The sequence below is a fragment of the Hyla sarda genome, chromosome 2 (assembly GCF_029499605.1).
Source record: "Hyla sarda isolate aHylSar1 chromosome 2, aHylSar1.hap1, whole genome shotgun sequence".
NCBI lineage: Eukaryota > Metazoa > Chordata > Amphibia > Anura > Hylidae > Hyla > Hyla sarda.
The window spans coordinates 181,383,822-181,405,974 of NC_079190.1; the positions used below are offsets into that span (position 1 = coordinate 181,383,822).

The 22,153-nt window shown below is 47.0% G+C and overlaps 1 protein-coding gene across 1 annotated transcript in view; it reads right to left on the reverse strand.

Annotated features, from left to right (window-relative positions):
- Positions 1-8,127: 8,127 nt before the first annotated feature.
- Positions 8,128-22,153, reverse strand: part of LOC130355565 (uncharacterized) — an 89,803-nt gene continuing 75,777 nt past the window's right edge. Inside the window, exon 8 of the mRNA XM_056555857.1 lies at positions 8,128-9,325. Within this exon, the coding sequence (XP_056411832.1) occupies positions 9,223-9,325 (103 nt within the window). The 3' untranslated portion in view covers positions 8,128-9,222. The remainder of the gene's footprint in view (positions 9,326-22,153) is intronic.

Here is a 22,153-nt window from a genome sequence, read left to right on the forward strand (position 1 = left end):
GTGGTATCAAAAAAAGTACAGATCATGGCGCAAAAAATGAACCCCCATACCGCCGATTATACGGAAAAATAAAAAAGTTATAGGTCATCAAAATAAAGGGATTATAAACGTACTAATTTGGTTAAAAAGTTTGTGATTTTTTTTAAGCGCAACAATAATCTAAAAGTATGTAATAATGGGTATCATTTTAATCGTATTGACCCTCAGAATAAAGAACACATGTCATATTTACCATAAATTGTACGGCGTGAAAACAAAACCTTCCAAAATTAGCAAAATTGCGTTTTTCGTTTTAATTTCCCCACAAAAATAGTGTTTTTCGGTTGCGCCATACATTTTATGATATAATGAGTTATGTCATTACAAAGGACAACTGGTCGCGCAAAAAACAAGCCCTCATACTAGTCTGTGGATGAAAATATAAAAGAGTTATGATTTTTAGAAGGCGAGGAGGAAAAAATGAAAACGTAAAAATTAAATTGTCTGAGTCCTTAAGGCCAAAATGGGCTTAAGGGGTTAAGAGGTTAAAGGGGTACTTCGGTAGAAAACATTTTTATTTATTTTTTTCAAATCAACTGGTGCCAGAAAGTTAAACAGATTTGTAAATTACTGCTATTAAAAAATCTTCACCCTTCCAGTATTTATTAGCAGCTGTATGCTACAGAGGAAATTCTTTTCTTTTTTTTGTCATGTCCACAGTGCACTCTGCTGACACCTGATGCCCGTATCAGGAACTGTCCAGAGCAGGAGAAAATCCCCAGCAAACCTATGCTGCTCTGGACAGTTCCTGACATGGATAGAGATGTCAGCAGAGAGCACTGTGGACAAGACAAAAAAGAAATTCAAAAAGAAAATAATTTCCTCTGTAGCATACAGCTGCTAATAAGTACTGAAAGGATTAAGATTTTTAAATAGAAGTAATTTACAAATCTGTTTAACTTTCTGGCACCAAAAAAGTTTTCCACCGGAGTACCCCTTTAACCTTTTGCCAAATCCCACTGATCTACTTGCGTCAGCAGATGCAACACCACTTTTGAAAGATCTACAGTCTAGGATCCGGTTAAATGCAGGTATCAGTGGTTCAAACCCCACGGTAAGAGACTGAGGAAATGGCATTGCCTGTACTGTGACCTATGACCGAGCTAGCTCTTGGCTTTGCCATATCACACAGAGGGGGGAATCGAACCTATGACTGAGCTAGCTCTCGGAGGGAAGAGGTTGTGGGTTCAAGTCCCGTGAAGACCCTGAAGTTGACTCGGAGAGATGGTGGGAGCAGAGCACGCCCCAAGGATGGCATGGCGATGGAGTGTGGAAATGGAGTATGTAGAGGATGACAGTTGATGGTTATGGATCCGGATGTGTTGAAGAAGCAAATATGGTGCAGGAGTGCCAGTGATGCAGACGGCTGTGGTAGTCATGTGATCGGGATGGCAGTGGCAGCCGATGCAGAAGTAGGCAGGCCAGGGTGATGGGTGGGCAGAAAGGCGTAGAGCTGTGCAATGCAGCTAAACATTACAGTGCTATAACTCTACAAATACAAAACAGATTTAAGTAAGTGACCCCTCTTTATAAAGCGGTTTATTATAACCAAGTATATTGGGTTTGGTGCGGGTGAACAGGGTGTCAGATACTCATTAATTAGTTTAACCCCTTAAGGACTTGGGACATACCTGTACGTCAGTGGCGTAGCTATAGTGGTCGCAAGGGTCGCCATTGCGACTGGGCCCGTAGCCCGGGGGGCCCGCGCGCCCCCCCCCCCCTACCACTTCACTATACTGTGCTATGCTATGCTACAGCAACAGGTCCCGGGCCGCTGCCAGCAAGTCGCCCGGCCCGTCGCTGCAAGCCGCTCTGCCTCCGGCTTTTATTCATTGTGCCGACCTGGCGTCCTCAGATGAAATACCTTTCACTGCTGCGCAGAGGCTCCTCCCACAGCTTACGAGCGGTGAGCGGCCGTACAGAGACGGTGGCTGCGTAATGACGTTCCCAAAATCACAGCAAGGGGGCGTCACTAAGCTCTACGTCATTACGCGGCCGCTGTTTCTGTATGGCCGCGCACCGCTAGTAATCTGGTGGAGCTGCGCGGTTTCTTTTGCCTCCGACTCCTACAGCAGCAGCATCGTCGATGAAATGTGGTGTACTGCTGGATGCAGCCACCTGGTAAGTGAATGGGACTGTCCACTGCAGTGTTTCCCAACCAGGGTGCCTCCAGCTGTTGCAAAACTACAACTCCCAGCAGTTGTAGTTTTGCAACAGCTGGAGGCACCCTGGTTGGGAAACAATGGTCTACTGGAGGGGAGGGGAGGGCGGGGGTTGGGCGTCCTAATATAAAAATCTGAGGAGACTACCTGACTACTGGGGGGGGGGGGATGATATGAGATATGGGGTCCAGAGGAGGGGGGGGGGTGATATGAGATATGGGGTCCAGAGGAGGGGGGGGGTGATATGAGATATGGGGTCCAGAGGAGGGGGGGATGATATGAGATTTGGGGTACAGAGGAGGGGGGGTATTTGGGGTCTGGAGGCAGCGTGTGTATGAATATACTGTATTTATGTTGTATGAATGATAAATGTTGTGTGTAAGCTAGAAGGATATATGTATGATGTGTGGACATGTATTTTGTTGGGGGATCTGGGGGCGGCAGGTGTATGTATTATGCATGTGTGGGGGTCCAGAGGCGGCGTGTGTATGAATGATGTATGTGTACTGTATGTATGATGTGTGTGTATAAATGATAGATGTGTGTAAGCAAGATATATATGTATGATGTGTGGACATGTATTATGTTGGGGGGATCTGGAGGCGTATGTATGTATTGTGTATGAGTGGGGGGGTCCAGAGGCAGCGTGTGTATAAATGATGTATGTACTGTATGTATGATGTATGAATGATGTGTGTGTATAAATGATAGATGTGTGTAAGCAAGATGTATATGTATGATGTGTGGAGATGTGTGTAAGCTAGAAGGATGTACGTATGATGTGTGGAGATTAATTATGCAGAGGGATCTGCAGGCGGCGGGTGTATGTATGATGTATGTGTATGTAAGATGTGTGTGTATGTATGTATTATGCATGTGTTGGGGGGGTTCGGAGGTGGCATGTGTATGAATGATGCATTTATGTACTGTATGTACGATGTGTGTATGAATGATGTGTGTGTATGAAAGATAGATGTGTGTAAGCAAGATATATGTATGTATGATGTGTGGGAGGGTACAGTGTATAGCATGGTTATTTTTGAGGGTTTATATTCAGGGGCACAGTGTGTGGCAGTCAGGGGCGTAGCTAGAAACCACAGGGCCCCGATGCTAAAAATTGTCCTGGGCCATATACTGCCATATACTGTATCCCTGAATATAATACTGCCACACACTGTACCCTCTAAATATATTATTGCCACACACTGTACCCCCTGAATATAATACAGGTACACATTTTACCACCTGAGTAAAATACTGCCACACACTGTAGCTTCTAAATATAACCCTGCTATATGCTGTACATTGAATATAATATAAATTTTCCTCCCGATTCCTTTGTTTCCCCCTCTTTCCCCCTAGACTTGTAAGTCCTCTTCATGCTCCCCTGAACTCCCCCCTACATTCCTAAGTCCTTTCTCATGTAAATAACATCACTCCCCTACCACCAAAATACAGTCCCATGTAAATAACATCCCTTCCCTATCACCACCATACAGTCCCATGTAAATAACATCACTCCCCTACCACCACCATACAGTCCCATGTAAATAACATCACTATTATACCCCCAACATACAGTCCCATGTAAACAACATCACTATTATACCCCCCAACATACAGTCCCATGTAAATAACATCACTCCCCTACCACCAACATACAGTCCCATGTAAATTACATCACTCCTATACCACCAATATACAGTTCCATGTAAATAACATCACTCCCCTATACCACCAAGATACAGTCCCATGTAAATATCATCACTCCTATACCACCAATATACAGTTCCATGTAAATAACATCACTCCCATACCACCAATATACAGTTCCATGTAAATAACATCACTCCTATACCACCAATATACAGTCCCATGTAAATAACATCACTCCCCTACACCAATATACAGTCCCATGTAAATAACATCACACCAATGCTTGTTTCCATTCCTGTTGCTTTTTCATGGCAAGAATAATGGGGGAGATTTATCCAACCTTGTGCAGAGGAACAATAGAGCAGTCGCCCATAGCAACCAATCAAATTTCAGCTTTCATTTTTTTTTTTTTTAATGAAAGCTGGAATCTGATTAGTTGCTATGGGCAACTGCTCCAGTGTTCCTCCAGCATGCCCAGACAGCCCTTCAGCTGTTGCAAAAATACAACTCTCAGCATGCCCAAGCAGCCATTGGCTGTCTGGGCTTGCTGGGAGTTGTAGTTTTGCAACATCTGGATATCTGGTGTACTAGTTTGCCTCAGTATTAGAGGAAGGCATTTTGTATAGTAAAAGCCCCCCACACACTCCATCCTCAGTCTCCTCATTATCACCGATCCCCCCCCCCTCATCAATACACACACACATACACACACACCTGTCCTCGGTCTCCTACTCCTAATTAACATTACTCCACATCCCAACCCCCACCCCGTCCTTCTCATCAACATTACATCCCCCACCAATCCCGGCTCGGCTCTACTCACCTTCCTGAAGCTGAGCGGTGCGAGGCTGGAGAGTCTGCTTCTCCTGTCACTGCCGGCTGCCTGGGATAGATCTCGCGGGGTCAGAGGCTGTGACAGGTCACGTGCATGCCTGCGCTGCTCTCCCACCAGCCCTCTGCCTGTCTGTTGACCCTGCTGCAGCAACAGGGCCCGGACAGTTTTAAGAAAGTGCTGGCAGCGGCGGACCCGGGACCTGTTGCTGCAATATATAGTTTAGTAAAGTGGCAGGGCCCCCCAGGCTATTGGGCCTGGTCGCGATTGCGACCTCTATAGCTACGCCACTGGTGGCAGTATTATACTCAGCGGCACAGTGTGTGGCAGTATTATATTCAGGGGCACAGTGTGTGGCAGTATTATATTCAGGGGCATGATGTGGGGCAGTATTATATTCAGGGGTGCAGTGTGTGGCAGGATTATATTCAGGGGTACAGTGTGTGGCAGGTTTATATTCAGGGGTACAGTGTGTGGCAGGATTATATTCAGGGGCACAGTGTGTGCCAGTATTATATTAAGGGGCACAGTGTGTGCCAGTATTATATTCAGGGGCACAGTGTGTGCCAGTATTATATTCAGGGGCACAGTGTGTGCCAGTATTATATTTAGGGGCACAGTGTGTGGCAGGATTATATTCAGGGGCACAGTGTGTGGCAGAATTATATTCAGGGGGGACGGTAGGGGGCAGTATTATATTTGGGGTACAGTAGGTGGCAGTATTATATTCAGGGGGTGCAGTGGGTGGCAGTATTGTATTCAAGGGGTACAGTGGATGGTAATTTTATATTCAGGGGATACAGTGGGTGGAAATATTATATTCAGGGGGTACAGAAGGAGGCAGTATTATATTCAGGGGGTACAGTAGATGGCAGTATTATATTCAGGGGTACAGTAGATGGCAGTATTATATTCAGGGGTACAGTAGATGGCAGTATTATATTCAGGGTGTACAGTAGGTGGCAGTGTTATATTCAGGGTGTACAGTAGGTGGCAGTGTTATATTCAGGGGATACAGTGGATAGCAGTATTATATTCAGGGGATACAGTGTGTGGCAGTATTATATTCAGGGGATACAGTGTGTGGCAGGATTATATTCAGGGGGTACAGTATTTAGCAGAATAATAATGATTACTGTCTTCATACAGAGGATGAGGATCTACTGACAAAGTGAGAACCTATGATGTCCGGGTGTCAGACTCTGCAGAGAAGATGGAGCTGGAAGACATCCTGACGTCTGGACCAGATGGAGAAGGAAAGAAAAGACAACAGAGAAGACGTCACTCAGGTCAGTGATATCATTGTGTTTTCTCCTGACTGTCCCATCAGAGCTGTAGTCACTTGTTAGTTCTGCAGTGATCATAGGTGACGATGTACCCTAATCTATGGCTCTCCAGCTGTTGAAAAACTACAACTCCTATAATGCCTGAGGCTCTCTAGACATGATGGGAGTTATAGCTTTACAACAGCTGATTGGTGATTGGTGGGGGTCCCAGCAGTTGGACCCCCACCAGAAAAATGGGACTATTATTCTTCAATGCCTGTTTTGTCTGCCTGGCCCTGCCTGTTAGTCACTTAGTCAGGAGAATACACAACTATATAAGTGACTAACAGGCAGGGCCAAAGGGACAAAGATATCAGTGACTACAGCACTGATGGGACACAGTCAGGAGAATACACAACTATGTGTGTCCCATCAGTGCTGTAGTCACTGATATCTTTGTGCAGCCGAGTAAGGGGTCGTCTGGGATTGGGGAAGAGGGTCGTCAGGTGGTAGGGGGGCCCAGGGCAATTTTTTGCACCGGGGCCCCATGGTTTCTAGCTACACCCCTGCTGTACGTCCTAAGCCCGCTCCCGGTGTTAAAAACGGGGTCACGCCGTGACGCCCCATCACACCGGGTCGGTCCCGGCTGCTAATCATAGCCGGGACCCTGGGCTAACAGCGCACCGCATCGATCGTTGTGCCGCACGCTGTTAACCCTTCAGACGCGGCGATCAAAGTTGACCGCCGCATCTGAAAGTGAAAGTAAATGCTTCCCGGCAACTCAGTCGGGCTGATCGGGACATCGCAATAAAATCACGATGTTCTGATCAGCTGGGACGCAGGCGGAGGTCTCCTTACCTGTGTCTGCAGCGTCCGATCGGGGTTTGATTGCTCAAGCCTGTAGTTCAGGCTTGGAGCAATCGAGCCCCAATCTCGCTGATCCGTGCAGAGCAATGGCTCTGCAGTGATCAGAATAGGAGATCAGTGTGTGCAGTGCTATAGCTCCCTATGGGAGCACTGCAAAAAAAAAAAAAAGTAAAAAAAAAAAAAAAAAGTTAACAAATGGTCATTTAACCCCTTCCCTAATAAAAGTTCAAATCACCCCCCTTTTCCCATTAAAAAAAAAAACCTGTATCAATAAAAATAAACATATGTGGTATCGCCGCGTGCGTAAATGTCCGAACTATAAAAAATATATAATTAATTAAACCGCACGGTCAATGGTGTACGTGCAAAGTCCAAAATAACGTATTTTTTGGTCACTTTTTATATCATGAAAAAATTTATAAAAAGCGATCAAAAAGTCCAATCAATACAAAAATTGTACCGCTAAAAACGTCAGATCACGGCACAAAAAATGAGCCCTCATACCGATCCATACGCAGAAAAATAAAAAAGTTATAGGGGTCAGAAGATGACAATTTTAAACTTATAAATTTCCGTGCATGTAGTTATGATTTTTTCCAGAAGTAAGACAAAATCAAACCGATATAAGTAGGGTATCATTTTAATCATATGGACCTACAGAATAAAGATCAGGTGTCATTTTTACTGAAAAATGTACTGCGTAGAAACAAAATGGCATTTTTTCTTCAATTTCGTCGCACAATGATTTTTTTTTTCGTTTCACTGTAGATTTTTGGGTAAAGTGACTATTGTCACTGCAAAGTAGAATTGGTGGCGCAAAAAATAAGCCATCATATGGACTTTTAGGTGCAAAATTGAAAGGGTTATGATTTTTAAAAGTTGAGGAGGAAAAAACGAAAGTGCAAAAACAGAAAACCCCTCAGTCCTTAAGGGGTTAAATTGCTTCTGCAAATGCTGGGAGTTTTCTGCTGTAGACAAACTCTTAAAGGGGTAGTCCAGTGGTGAAAAACTTATCCCTTATCCTAAGGACAGCGGATAAGTTTGAGATCGCGGGGGGTCCGACCGCTGGGGCCCCCTGCGATCCCTCTGTACGGGGGCCAGGCTCTCCGGCCAGATAGCGGGTGTAGACCACCGCACGAAGTGGCGGCCGACACGCCCCCTCAATACACAGCTATGGCAGAGCCAGAGATTGCCGAAGGCAGCGCGCCGGCTCTGCCATAGAGTTGTATTGAGGGGGCGTGTCGGCCGCCGCTTCGTGCGGAGGTCGACACACCCCCTTCCCGCGGACTGTCGGGGTTCCGTACAGGAGATCTCGGGGGGGGGGGCCCCAGCGGTCGGACCCCCCACGATCTGCAACTTATCCCCTATCCTGAGGATAGGGGAGAAGTTGTTCACCACTGGACTACTCCTTTGAGGGTATAGCCACTCGAGGCTGATACTATAAACGCTGTGAATTGTAAGTAAAAAAATCTCACTTGTCATCTGAATTTGGGACACTAAGCAGTTAGTCTGTCTTTATGCAGCTTTGGTTTCGTGGCCCAAAACTACTTGTATGAAGCCTGCTCAATCTGGCAATGTAATACATAGTGGACTTCCATTTAAGCTGCTCATTGGGACATTATGGTTATCTCAATAGCATTTGTAACGTGACTTATGTTGAACATCATTTTATTATATTTTATTGTTACATTCAAAAGGGGTACTCCGGCCCTAATACATCTTATCCCCTATCCAAAGGTAAGATGTCTGATTGCGGGGGTCCCGCCACTGGGGACCCCCGCAATCTGTCATTCAGCACCCATCTTTGAGTGCTCTCTGCAGCGCTGGAGGCCTTGAGTGTGCAGTTTGACGACCACGGGGCCGGAGTATCATGACGCCACGACTCAGCCCCCCCGTGTGACGTCACGCCCCTCCCCCTCAATGCAAGACAGCGGCGAGACCCCCGCGATCAGACATCTTAACCCCTATCCTTTGGAATGGGGATAAGATGTATTAGGGCCAAAGTACCCCTTTAAGCACAAAATTACATTTTTGAGCCATCACATTTGTCAAAGGTGTTCATTTTCTACATGAACACATCGGGAGAATCCTAGGATGGTTCAGAAAACACTTAAAAAGGAGTACTGAAGCCTTAGACAACTTATGCCCTACCTGCAGGATCACAGGGAGTTATGGCTATTATAGGGCGAGGAGGAAAAAAACAAAAAAGGGCAAAAAAATAATACACTAATAAAGACATTTTTACTGACTATTTTGGTTAAAATTATTTTGTGTACCAGGACAAGTAGATTTTGCTCCATTTAAGTCCCTTGGACAAGTAGTTTTTTTTAAATAAAATTTCCACAACCCTGTTGTCTAAGGCTGCAGTACTCTTTAGATGGGCTCAACTAACTGCTGATAATCAGTATGACAAAGAGAAAGCCAAAACAGACATTATTTCACCAGTAAGTTCTTCAGGAAGTAAGGAGACTGTTGTAATAATTGTTTGAGTTAGACCAAGTAACCTGTAAAGAAAAAGAAGCGAGTTAGGCAGCTCCTAAAAAAATGTACTCACTAACAAACTACTACACATTTGAAATATATGCAAATACTTTTTCAATGTTTTGCAGGGAAGGCAGATGGTTTGAACATTAGGGAATTACCTGTGGCCAGAGAGGACAAAAAACTTTATTAATAAATAACACCCTCTAAAGTATAGGTGTATTTTGACTACAGTGGTTGGTAAGGAGCCCCTGACCTTGATCTCTCGTTCCCTGATATTTAGTTGTTATTGTTAAATTTTTAGGACATAGGTGTCACATCCAGGATAGGGATTGCAGCCCTGATGCTAGCCCAAACCACTTTCCTTACCTACTTACTACTTAGACCATAAGCCCTAAACTGAAGCCCAAACTTGGTGATAGTTCCTACACTAGACAAAGTGCAGAGGCGTCAAGAATAGTCAAGTAGTCGAAGTCAGCAACGGTCAAGCAAAGGTAACAATACAGCAAACTAAGGTTTAACCAGGGACAAGTCAAGAGTAGGAAACCAAGAGGGCGGCAAAAGTACAGAACGTCAGGCAAATGGACAGTCAGGTCACAGGCAAGAGTCAGATAAAACAGGTAGGTCAGGCAGAATATAATCCAATATAAACACGAGTGTAGGATAAAGAACTAATAAAACGAGCAAGGACTGAGTATACTGATGGGTTTAAAATAGCCCACCTCTGGGAGGTGAGGCCACCGTGGTCACATCTGATTGGCCAAATGCCTGCACCTCTTTATTGGCAAGGCCAACCACATCAATCAGTGAGGAATGGACCTGAATCAATGTCACATTAACAAGTGGAGCCGTGGCAGGATCGGGAAAGAAGCTGGCGCTGAAACTCAGAGTAGGTGTTTATGTGACAACAGGATAACCTCTTTACTTATATATTGGGGAACTTTATTTTCAGCAAATCTTCTAGTACATATTATCACTACAAGCTTTAAAAACAGCAATTGTAACAGCTCTTAATAAAGGAAGTAGAGGAGCTATTGTGGTGTATATTGGTAATGTAACTGGCAATCTATTCACTGCTCTGGGAAAGCAGTGATGAGCAATTTGGTTTTCCTAATGTGGTAGCCTGGTGGGGGTGTAGGGTAGTTGGGGTATTGCTGTAGTATATGAGGGGTTAATTTACCCCTGTCACTCGTGACGCCAGGGTGAGGGTTAAATACTGTAATGGTGCTGGGCCTATCGCCACCCTTCCCAAGAACGATAGGTGAATGCGTAATAAATGGATTGTCCACAACCACTGTCAACTGAAACTTGCAGGAACTTCTACTTGAGATTTTCTGAAGCAAACAATAGCAACAACAGTCCATGAACAAAGTCTATTTGTATCTGAGCAGCGATTGACAGTTGGTTAGGATCAGGTAAGCTCAGTTTAGCATTAGGAGGATTCCGTTGCATAGATCTGCTGAATTTAGGGGTGCGTTTAGGTCCAGTGATCTTGCGGTGAGTAGCGGGGAATGAGATATCTATAACCGCTTTGGTATAGGCCGAGGCCGCAAGGCTTTGGCCTAGTAAACGTACTTGAAAGTTGCGGAGGTCCTACCTCTTTCAGTGTCAGCTACCCAAGAGAGAATAATGGCCGCGGCTCCCGACTTTGGGGACTAATAACTAAGGCACAGTATGAAATACCCCCTTACTTAAAACAAGTCGACCCTGACACCTGTCCCCTAAGGTTCTATTCTATATACAGTCTGAAGACATGTTCTTTTAATCTGACTAGTATCCTTACTAAACAACTATGAAGCTATCTAGACATTATGAAGCTATCTAGATATTAGTTTCTAGCTCCTTAGACATTTTTATAGCTCTCTATACATTTATGAGGCTAACTAAACATTAGTACAGCTCTCTATACCTTTAGTTTCAAGCTGACTAAACATTTTTGAAATCTCACCACATTTTTCTTTTTACCACGATGAGTCACCTGTTAGTACACGAAAGGTATATTGGCTTGCCTGAGGTTATCTACCAATCAGGTTAGCTACTAGGGTCTAGAACACAACAGTATAACCTTAACTAGGTTACGTTTAGAAATACGTGTTTAATTTCAAGCTCGCAAGAGCACTTACTGGCCAGGTAGAGCATCTCACACACGTAATAAAGAGAAGAGAAATTAGTGTACCTAACAGTGGCAGGAATTGAATATCAATAGGCTACAATTCCTAAAGTGTTTCTTGAGTGTGAGACATTTTAATTTTGTGTATGTACTAAAGAAGACTGAGGTAGTTCATTTAAGTGAGCTATTTAAGGTACTATGTGTGCAAGTACTGCTTAGTAGTTAGTCTTGATATCTTAAGGGTAGTTTACTCCGTGTAGTCCTTTGAGACCGTCGCAACACCACCTCCGAACATTCAGGAGTCTCTTCACATAGCGATTCTGCAGAAACTTCAGTCCCCGAGGGACCAGCTTGAAGGCTGGATACAGGAGCAACATCTTCGGATGGACTGGGAGATTCTCTGAAGTCAGGTAGAGAAGGTGCGGCAGGACTTGGAGTAGCCATAGGAGCAGGACTGGTGGTGAGTGGAGCAACCAATGGCGGCTGACTGGATGGAGCAGCTGACTGGATGGAGCAGCTATTGGTAGCTGGCTGGGCGGAGCAACTAGTGGAGGCTGGATGGGTGGAGCCGGGCATGGTATACCCCAATACATGGCAGGCTGATGAGGGGAGAACAAATGAATGTCCATGGTAGGATGAATCCCTTCTCCAGGTACATATTCTCTCACTGGCCTTGCTGGAGGAGGAGTAGGAGGAGGTGGTCCAGGTAAACCTTCTTTGAGGCACACTTATTCTATTCCTGTGGACCACTTGTGGCTCCTTCCTTCTGTACCTCATACACATCCGTTTCAGGATAGGGTATTGCCGTAATAGTATAAGGTTCCGTTTCCCACAGAGAGTCCAATTTGCGGGTCCTAGGGAATTTCCTGAGCCACACTTTATCTCCAAGCTGCAAAGGCTGAGCGGAGGCATGCCGATTATAATCTTTCTGCTGACGGCCATGGACCTCACCCATTTTCTTCTCAACAATGTCTCTGGCTTTTTCTATCCTCTTTTGATGCTCTGAGACCCAACCTTGAGAGACTTTGGGGGAGTTATTGAAAGGGGCTTGCAACCCAAAGACCCGATCCTTCGGCAACTGGCCATGTTGGCCCATCATCAGGAAAAAAGGTGTATATCCCGTAGAGCAATGAACAGTGTTGTTGTAAATCTGAAGAGCTCGGGCAGTAACCGAGGCCATTCTTCGTGCTTTAAGACAGAGGCGGTTCTGAGCATATGGATGAACACTTGATTGATCCTCTCGCAGAGCCCGTTCCCCTGGGGATGGTAGCCTGTCATCCGAAGATTCCTGCAGTCATGCAACTGGCAAAGTTCCTGGAACAACTGAGCTTCAAAGGCCATTCCTCGATCCGTGAGGACCGATTCAGGACACCCGAGAGGTTGGATCCAGTGACTATAGAAGAGTTGGGCAGCCGTCTTGGCGGTAAGGTCCTTGACAGGGACCACGACCACCCACTTGGAATAATGGTCCACCATGGTCAGGGCGTAGCAATAGCCAGACCGAGTGGGGGTAAGTTTCACGTGATCCAGGGCAACAATCTGGTTAGGCCTTTCTGTGCAGATGGGATGTAAAGGGGCCCTGGCGTCCCTCCGGGGATTCTTAATGACGTTACACACAGAGCATTCAGCGCACCACTTCTCAATGTCTCACCGCATCACTATCCAGTCAAACCTTCTTCGGACCATGGCTTCTGTCTTATGGACCCCGAAATGTCCCGACTGGTCGTGGTATGCATTCAGGACCATGGCCGCATCCCTTTAAGGGACAAAGATTTGGTGCAGGCGGTCTCCGGAAACTGGGTCCAAGGAGTTTTGATACAGCAACCCTTTGTGCAGGAACAGGCGATTCCTCTGTCGCCACAGCCGTTTTAACTCAAAATCCCTGTGTGACTTGTGGAGCCGATCTTCTTGTGAAGACAATAGTACAAGAGATCCCCGATAATCCGGCTCTCGTCCTGAAGTGTCTTCCATGTAGATAAATCTTCAGGGACTTTAAGAGGTTCAGGCTCGTCCCCCTCCTGGGCAGTTAGAGCATTCTGGCTCACAAACCTTTGGTAGAAGGGGGGCATCTCTACATCTTCCCACACTTCTTCGGCGGCGGGTTCTTCACCCGGGCCATACGAGAAAGCACATCCGCATTAACATTGGTTTTTCCACTACGGTACTTAATGTTGAAGTCGTAATTGGCCAACCGGGAGGCCCAGCGTTGTTCAAGAGCCCCCAACTTAGCAGTGTTCAAATGGACCAAAGGATTGTTATCGGTATAGACCATGAAGGGAGTAGCGGACAGATAGTCTTTGAATTTCTCAGTGATGGCCCAGACTAAGGCCCGGAGCTCTAGTTTAAAAGAGCTGTATTTGTCATCATTCCGTTCTGCGCCTTGGAGGTGTCGGCTGGCATAGGCGATTACTCTCTCTTTGCCATTCTGGACCTGAGATAGGACTGCGCCCAGACCTTCGAAGCTGGCATCTGTATACAGACGGAACGGCAGGCTGTAATCAGGATACGCCAGAATAGCGGGTGCCATGAGAAGGTACTTTAAAGCTTGGAAGGCATTTTCATGATCTTCAGTCCACTGTATCAGTAAACTTCCATTGTAATTTTTCCGGGCAGTGCCTCAGTAACTCATTCAAGGGTCCGGCTATTTGAGCAAAATGTGGGATGAACCGCCAGTAATAGCCAGCAAATCCCAAGAAACTTCGGACGTCCCGCACCGTCTTGGGGGTAGGCCAATCCCTCACGGCACTCACTTTATCTGGATCGGGCTGGACACCTTCGGCACTGACTACATGCCCCAAATAGTGTACTTGCGGCTTCAACAGTTGAATAAGAACTTGGAAGACTTCTTTCAAGTGGTCCAGATGTTCCTGATATGTCCGGGAATAGACAATGACGTCATCTAGGTATAAGAACACTCTGGAAGTGGAGATGCCCTAAACATCGTTCCATTAAGCGTTGGAAAGTAGCAGGTGCGTTGCACAGTCTAAAGGGCATACCTTTGAACTCAAAGAGTTCCATGGGGGTCACAAGTGCTGTCCTCTCCCTGTCTTCCTCCGCCATTGGTACTTGCCAGTATCCATTTGTCAAGTCCAGCGCAGAGAAATAGGCAGCGGAGCCCAAAGCAGTCAAAGATTCCTCAATGCGGGGAAGAGGGTAGGCATCCTTGTGGGTTATTCCATTCAGTTTTCTGTAGTCTACACAAAAATGGATAGTCCCGTCCTTCTTCACAAGGACCAAAGGTGCTGCCCAAGGACTCTGGCTCTCCTGGATAACGTCAGCCTCCTTCATTTCAACTAGCATTTTTTTTTTATGGCCTGATACATCCCAGGTGCCACTAGGCGATGCCTGTCTTTAATGGAGGGACTGTCCGCAGTGAGGATCCTTTGCTGGATCATTGTGGTCCTGCCAAAGTCAGTAGGGAACTTGCTGAAAGCTTCTTGGTATTGTTTAGCTACCTGGATGACTCCTCCCACCTGTTCCTTGGGGGTGTCTTCATTCCCAATTTGTAGTTGGGTCCACCAGGGTTCTGCAGGGTCCTGATCAGGTCCTCGTTGAACAACTTGCGACTTCGAGACCACATCTTTTGCGTCCAAACGGTGCAGCGTAGCTACCGGGGTATACTTGGATAGCCATGCGGCCACTTCAGAGAGGTTAAAGGGGTATTCCAGGCCAAAACTTTTTTTTATATATCAACTGGCTCCGGAAAGTTAAACAGATTTGTGAATTACTTCTATAAAAAATCTTAATCCTTCCAATAGTTATTAGCTTCTGAAGTTGAGTTGCTGTTTTCTGTCTAACTGCTTTCTGATGACTCACGTCCCAGGAGCTGTGCAGCTCCTATGGGGATATTTTCCCATCATGCACAGCTCCTGGGACGTGACATCATCATTGAGCAGTTAGACAGAAAACTTCAGAAGCTAATAACTATTGGAAGGATTGAGATTTTTTAACAGAAGTAATTTACAAATCTGTTTAACTTTCAGGAGCCAGTTGATATATATAAAAAAAAGTTTTTGCCTAGAATACCCCTTTAATAAGTCTCACCTGAACTTTCCCGTTTCAGACTGTCACCAGACTTCTAGTCGCTCGCACCAAGTGGTAGTCGTCCAGTATGATGGACTCTAAGAGTGCTTGGTAATCCTGATTCTTCACCCCAGGACGGGCACAACACCAAACAACTGTTTCTGCCTGTGGCTGTAGGACAACAGCATGTATGTCTTGGATTCTGACTCGGCAGATTTCTCCCTGATGATTCACAAACTTCTGTTCTGCTTCATCTCTAACACTGGTGACAATTACACCCTGCCCTTCTAAAACATGCTCTCCCACCTGCACCATGGGCTCCCAGTAGCCATAGACTCACATAACCTTTCCGGAATCCAATATTTATAGAAAACTCCCTGAGGAATAGTGGACACCTGAGACCCAGTATCTATTAACGCTTGCAACCGGATCCCCTCGACTATCACCTGTGCATAAGGACAAAGAGCAACATACATAGATAGCCCTTTCTTGGTGGCGGTTGGCTCTGGACCTTCATCAGCTACTCCTGGGGTGTGGTCCTCAACCCGTTTAAAGCCCAGGGGACGCCCGTTTAAAGCCCAGCATTGGCTCCTCCAGTGTCCATTCTTATTGCAATAACTACAGACAGGTCTTTGACTCCCAGGCGGTCTCACAGGAGGGGTGTCAGGTGGATTGTCAGAGTGGGCGTCAGTTTTCTTAGGTGGGAGTGTTGCAGGTCTAGGAGGATTGAGCCGAACAGCCATTTCTTTGAAAGCCTTGGCTAGCTGTTCAATGTCCTTCTTAATGTCTTGCAAATCAGCTGTCCAAGGGCTAGGGGGAGGTGTCGCAAGGGCAGTCTGGGAAGGGACAGGTGACTGAGGTGAGGTCCCCGGGGATTCTGCAGTGGGGAGACTAACTTCCTCTGCCTGGGCCCCTGATTCAATCACTTTAACCGCTAGTCTCTTAAAAGCTGGGAAGGCCATGTCAAGATTTTGCACATTGTCCCATTTATTCTGTGCCCCCTCTATGAACCAGTCCATCAGTACTCGATTACCCTGATCGGGGGTGATGCCATCCAGTTTCTGCACCGCCTCTAATGCATTCTGCAAAGCTACCGCATACGCCCTGAGAGTCTCACCTGGTTTCTGACGTTGCTCATATAGTCTGAAGCGTACCTCAGAGGGGGAATGGGATTCAAACACTTGAGAGAGTCCCTCGAAGATCTGTCCCACTGTGGCTTTGTCAGTCACCGGCCAGGTGCGGAGCTCTTCTAAGGCAGGTCCCTGGAGCTGTCCCAGAAGCAACTGTACTTGTTGATGAGGAGGAAGGGCGTAGAACCTGAAGAGGCTGTAGATCTTTTCTTTAAAGCCTCTTAATGTGAAAGGATCACCATTGTAGGTGGGGAGCACAGGATTTCCCAAGAAGACAGGCGCAGCAACAGGAGCTCCCATGTAGGGAGAAACTGGAGGTGGACTAGATGGATCGTGTTCTGCCCGTGGCGAAGGCCTCGTTGGAGTCTCGGGCAGACCCCGTCTTTGTGGGGTAGGCAGCATTGGTGAGGGCGGCAGCACCCTTCTGATTCGTGGTGGAGATCCCATTGGCGGGGTCACTGGAGCATCACCCTCCTGTTGCTCAGGTGGTGACAATGGCGCTGTAGGCTCTGACATCTTTGTATTGGCACGCTGGTCCTTTCAATCAATCTTTGATTCCTGGGTCCCAAGGTGATCCGCAGCTGTTCTCTAATCTGGAACTGGAGTGCGTAGATTTCAAATTTGAGAGCGGTGACTTGAAACTTGTTCACGTGGAGTTGAAATTTGTCCTGTATTGTTCCGGCTCTTTACCACTTTCAACCCGCTGTCGCACTCTGCGCCTTTTTTGTGCGCTGAACTATGCCCTTTATCGGATCTCCGGCTCTAGGCTCCGGCAAAATGGCTGCCGCGGCCCTGAGGGCTTCGGTAGGCGGGACTTCTGAATCCTGCACGCGGGAAGGCCCTGCGCTAGCTTTAACTCTTTCGCCTGCGGATTGTAGCTCCGCTGTACTCTTCGCCTCCCCCTTTACTTTACATGCGCACTTTCTCCACACAGCACTGTGCGCACAGACCCGTACACTAGAATGTAATCCACAGTCTATGAATAAAGTCTGTTATTTAGGGGGGGGGGGAGTACAATTTCACTATTGGCAACAGCAGCAGGCACACACCCGAATCCTGTTCGTGACGCCAAAAAGGCTTTGTGGTAGCCTGGTGGGGAAGTAGGGTAGTTGAGGTGTTGCTGTAGTATATGAGGGGTTAATTTAACCCATGTCACTCGTGACGCCAGGGTGAGGGTTAAATACTGTAATGGTGCTGGGCCTATCGCCACCCTTCCCAAGAACGATAGGTGAATGCGTAATAAATGGATTGTCCACAACCACTGTCAACTGAAACTTGCAGGAATTTCTACTTGAGATATTCTGAAGCAAACAATAGCAACAACAGTCCATGAACAAAGTCTATTTGTATCTGAGCAGCGATTGACAGTTGGTTGAGATCAGGTAAGCTCAGTTTAGCTTTAGGAGGATTCCGTTGCATAGATCCGCTGGATTTAGGGGTGCGTTTAGGTCCAGTGATCTTGCGGTGAGTAGCGGGGAATGAGATATCTATAACCGCTTTGGTATAGGCCGAGGCCGCAAATCTTTGGCCTAGTAAATGTACTTGAAAGTTGCAGAGGTCCTACCTCGTTCAGTGTCAGCAACCCAAGAGAGAGAATAATGGCCGCGGCTCCCTTATATGGGCAGGGGCGGGCCGTTTTGGATTGGTCCGAAACAACTGTCACTCACCGTTACACGGCATTATGGGATAACACGTGACTAGAACCACCAAAGGTCCTTTAGCAAACCATAGAGGTCTGAACCTTGTCACATGACTCGCAGGTCCTGCGACGCTAAAACAAGTGAGTAACACCCTATACACATATTTATATAGATAATATTTACAAATATCTAGTTACTAAGGGGTGACTAGGGGTTAATTAGGGAAGCGAACCCCGACAGTCCTAGGGACTCTTACTTTGGGGACTAATAACTAAGGCACAGTATGAAATACGGTGCCGGGACACTACACTAACATGCTGTCCTCACACCAGCACTTCTCTTTTACCTGCAGTGTTTTCTAAAAATTAGTAATAATAAAAGTAGATTGGAAAATTAATAATACTATATGCCTTAAATACGAACAAAGCTTTGTTTATCTGTGAATCATCCTCCAGGGCACTTGATATAAGCTTGGGACAAATAATTGAAACTCATTTTTTTACAGTTTTAGAAATTACAAACACAGTATACCATATTACTGTGGTACCCTGGGATAGACTCAGAAATAGAGCAGAATGCGCTGGTACCTGTAGCCAAACTCATTATGCAGGTAACATGTCACAGTGGCTGGAGTGAGAGGTTGAACCCCGGTGTTTCCTAAGAGTCACAATAGAAACTGAGGGTCTGTCAAGTTTCTATTCCCTGGAACACTTCCTAAATAACATTGTTTTGGCTGGTGGCAACAGGAGGGTCCTTGGTGTTAGTAGCACATTTGGAAACTAAAACACAGGGTTTCAAGGATGTTGCAGCAAAACACGTAACTTTACTGTATTTTATCCACATCCACAGTACAGTTTTCCCTCTTCTTACAATGGCCTAAGGCTACAATATTTTCACCATACAATGGTCTTTTCTGGACCCCTTTGACCTAAAACCAAGCTCAACATACAACACTAAAGCCAATCCAGATCAGCGAAACGTGTCAATGGCTGGAAGAACTGACCAATCAGAATGGACATTTTACTTGTAAAACACCTGTATTACTGAAGTACATGTACTTCGCGATATTCGCGAACAAAATTCGAATTGCGAATATTCGCGAGCAACACTATCTGGTAGTACCTCCATATAGTACAGGAGGTACTACATGCTCTGTACCAGGCCCGTCGCTACAGGACAGGCAAACCAAGCAATTGCTTGGGGCTCCGAGCTGGCTGGGGGCCCCCCGAGCACAGCCAGTGCTTGCCAGTCCTGTAGCGACAGGGCAATTCCCTCATCACCAGGGCCGGATTAACAATCGTGCTCTTGGAGTTTGAGCTCCAGGCCCCAGAGCTTTGGAGTTCTTCTCACCTCACCACAATCATGCTCCCCCCACCCCCCGCTGCACTTGATATGTTCCCTCAGCCCCGGACTCTTCTCTCAGCCTTCAGAAACGGGGCAATGGTCCTGTCCCGTGCGTGCGCACATTGGAAAGCAACACGGAGGAGCGGAGCAGTGTACAGGACATGCGCTGGCCAGCATGGTAAGTGACCAGCGGCACTTCAGCTTCAGTGCTCTGATCACCGTTCCTCCAGTCCCGGGACCTGCTGCTATGGTGGCGGGGCCAGAGGAGCAGTGGTCGGAGCACTGAAGTAGGGCAGTAAACAGGCATACAGCCTCCAGCCATACACTGTATGGCTTTAGGCTGTATGTCTGTGGGGGAACATACTACACCTAATGGGGGGGGGGGACTATACTGCACCTAATGGGGGGGGGACTATACTGCACCTAATGGGGGGGGACTATACTGCACCTAATGTGGGAGGGGGGAACTATACTGCACCTAATGTGGGGGGGAACTGTACTGCACCTAATGTGGGGGGGGAACTATACTGCACCTAATGTGGGGGGGGGGGGAACTATACTGCACCTAATGTGGGGGGGGGGAACTATACTGCACCTAATGTGGGGGGGGGAACTATACTGCACCTAATGTGGGGGGGGGGAACTATACTGCACCTAATGTGGGGGGGGAACTGTACTGCACAAAATGTGGGGGGGGGGGAACTATACTGCACCCAATGTGGGGAACTATACTGCACCTAATGTGGGGTAAACTATACTGCCAACCAAATGTGGAGAACTATATGCACCTAATGTGGGGAAACTATACTGCACCTAATGTGGGGAAACTATAGTGCACCTAATGGGGGGGGGGAACTATAGTGCACCTAATGTGGGGGGGGAACTATAGTGCACCTAATGTGGGGGGGGAACTATACTGCACCTAATGTGGGGGGAACTATACTGCACCTAATGTGGGGGGAACTATACTGCACCTAATGTGGAGAACTATACTGCACCTAATGTGGGAATGTGGGCAACTATACTGCACCTAATGTGGGCAACTATACTGCACCTAATGGGGGCAACTATACTGCACCTAATGTGGGCAACTATACTGCACCTAATGTGGGGGAACTAAAGGCCTAATGTTGGGGAACTATACTGCCTAATGTGGGGGAACACTGCTAGCCTAATGTGGGGAGAACTCTACTGCACCTAATGTGGGGGGGGGGAACTGTGCCGCACCTAACGTGGGGGGAACTGCGCCGCACCTAACGTGGGGGGAACTGAGCCGCACCTAACGTGGGGGGAACTGCGCCGCACCTAACGTGGGGGGAACTGAGCCGCACCTAACGTGGGGGGAACTGCGCCGCACCTAACGTGGGGGGAACTGCGCCGCACCTAACGTGGGGGGAACTGCGTCGCACCTAACGTGGGGGGAACTGCGCCGCACCTAACGTGGGGGGAACTGCGCCGCACCTAACGTAGGGGGAACTGCGCTGCACCTAACGTAGGGGGAACTGCGCCGCACCTAACGTAGGGGGAACTGCGCCGCACCTAACGTGGGGGGAACTGTGATGCACCTAATGTGGGGGCCTCGTATCGACGTTCGCTCACGTCGTGCTCCCAGCATTCAAGGGCCGGCGATACTACGTCCTGACGCCGGCCCTAGAGCGTGCGTGAACATCGGGGGGGGGGGGGTCCTCCATGTCCATTTTGCTTGGGGCCCCCAAATTCCTTCAAACGGCCCTGCTCTGTACTAGGGTTAGCTGTTCCTTCAGAAACCAGGTGAGAGTGGCTCTATTTAACTTTTTTTGGGACACTGTGTGCACTGTACAGGACCATGAAGAAGCTCCTGTCCTCGATGTATTAAGTGATTTACAGCTCCCAGCAGCTTTTTCTTACCTTTATATGGGCACGGTCAGATCCAAAAACTTTTTATATGTCGTTATCTTTTGTAATATGGTTGTTTAAAAATTTTGAATATATTATAAAGAAAACAGCACCTGAAAATGCCACCACTAGGGGTCCCCATACCTACTGGGACATTAACCAGTCCTGCAGCAGCATCAGGCTTGTCCATGAGTCATGGACAAGAGATGACTCATGGACAAAGCTGCATGAGCAGACAAACCAATCACCTCCCACCACCATAAGGGAGGGACATGCCCCCTTCCCCTGAGAGGTTTTTTAGCACTGTGAGTTAATGAAAAGAGGTATTATTATAATAAATATTGGTGATAGAGGCATAAAAAAAATTTAGACTGTTAAGAAGCTTTGGAAGCGAAACAATTGTTGCCTGTGCGCTGCATAAGCTGACAATTAAGTTGTGTTGGATCCATGACGTGTGCCACAGACAGTTTATTCCTACACCTGTGTTATTGAAACTGCTGCTGCTAGTCTGCTTTGTGCACCGTCCGAACCCCTGGAGCGATCACCCGTGAGTCTGCTCACTCCATATCATATGGTGAATATTACGGTAGTGCCAGCTACTTTCTCTACATGCGCATGCATAAAAAATTTGATGTGCATGGTCAGGATTAGGTACTGTGTAATATTAATTCTTTTTTTTTTTTTTGGGGGGGGGGGGGGGGTCTGATACGCTTTAAGAACTGTAAGGAC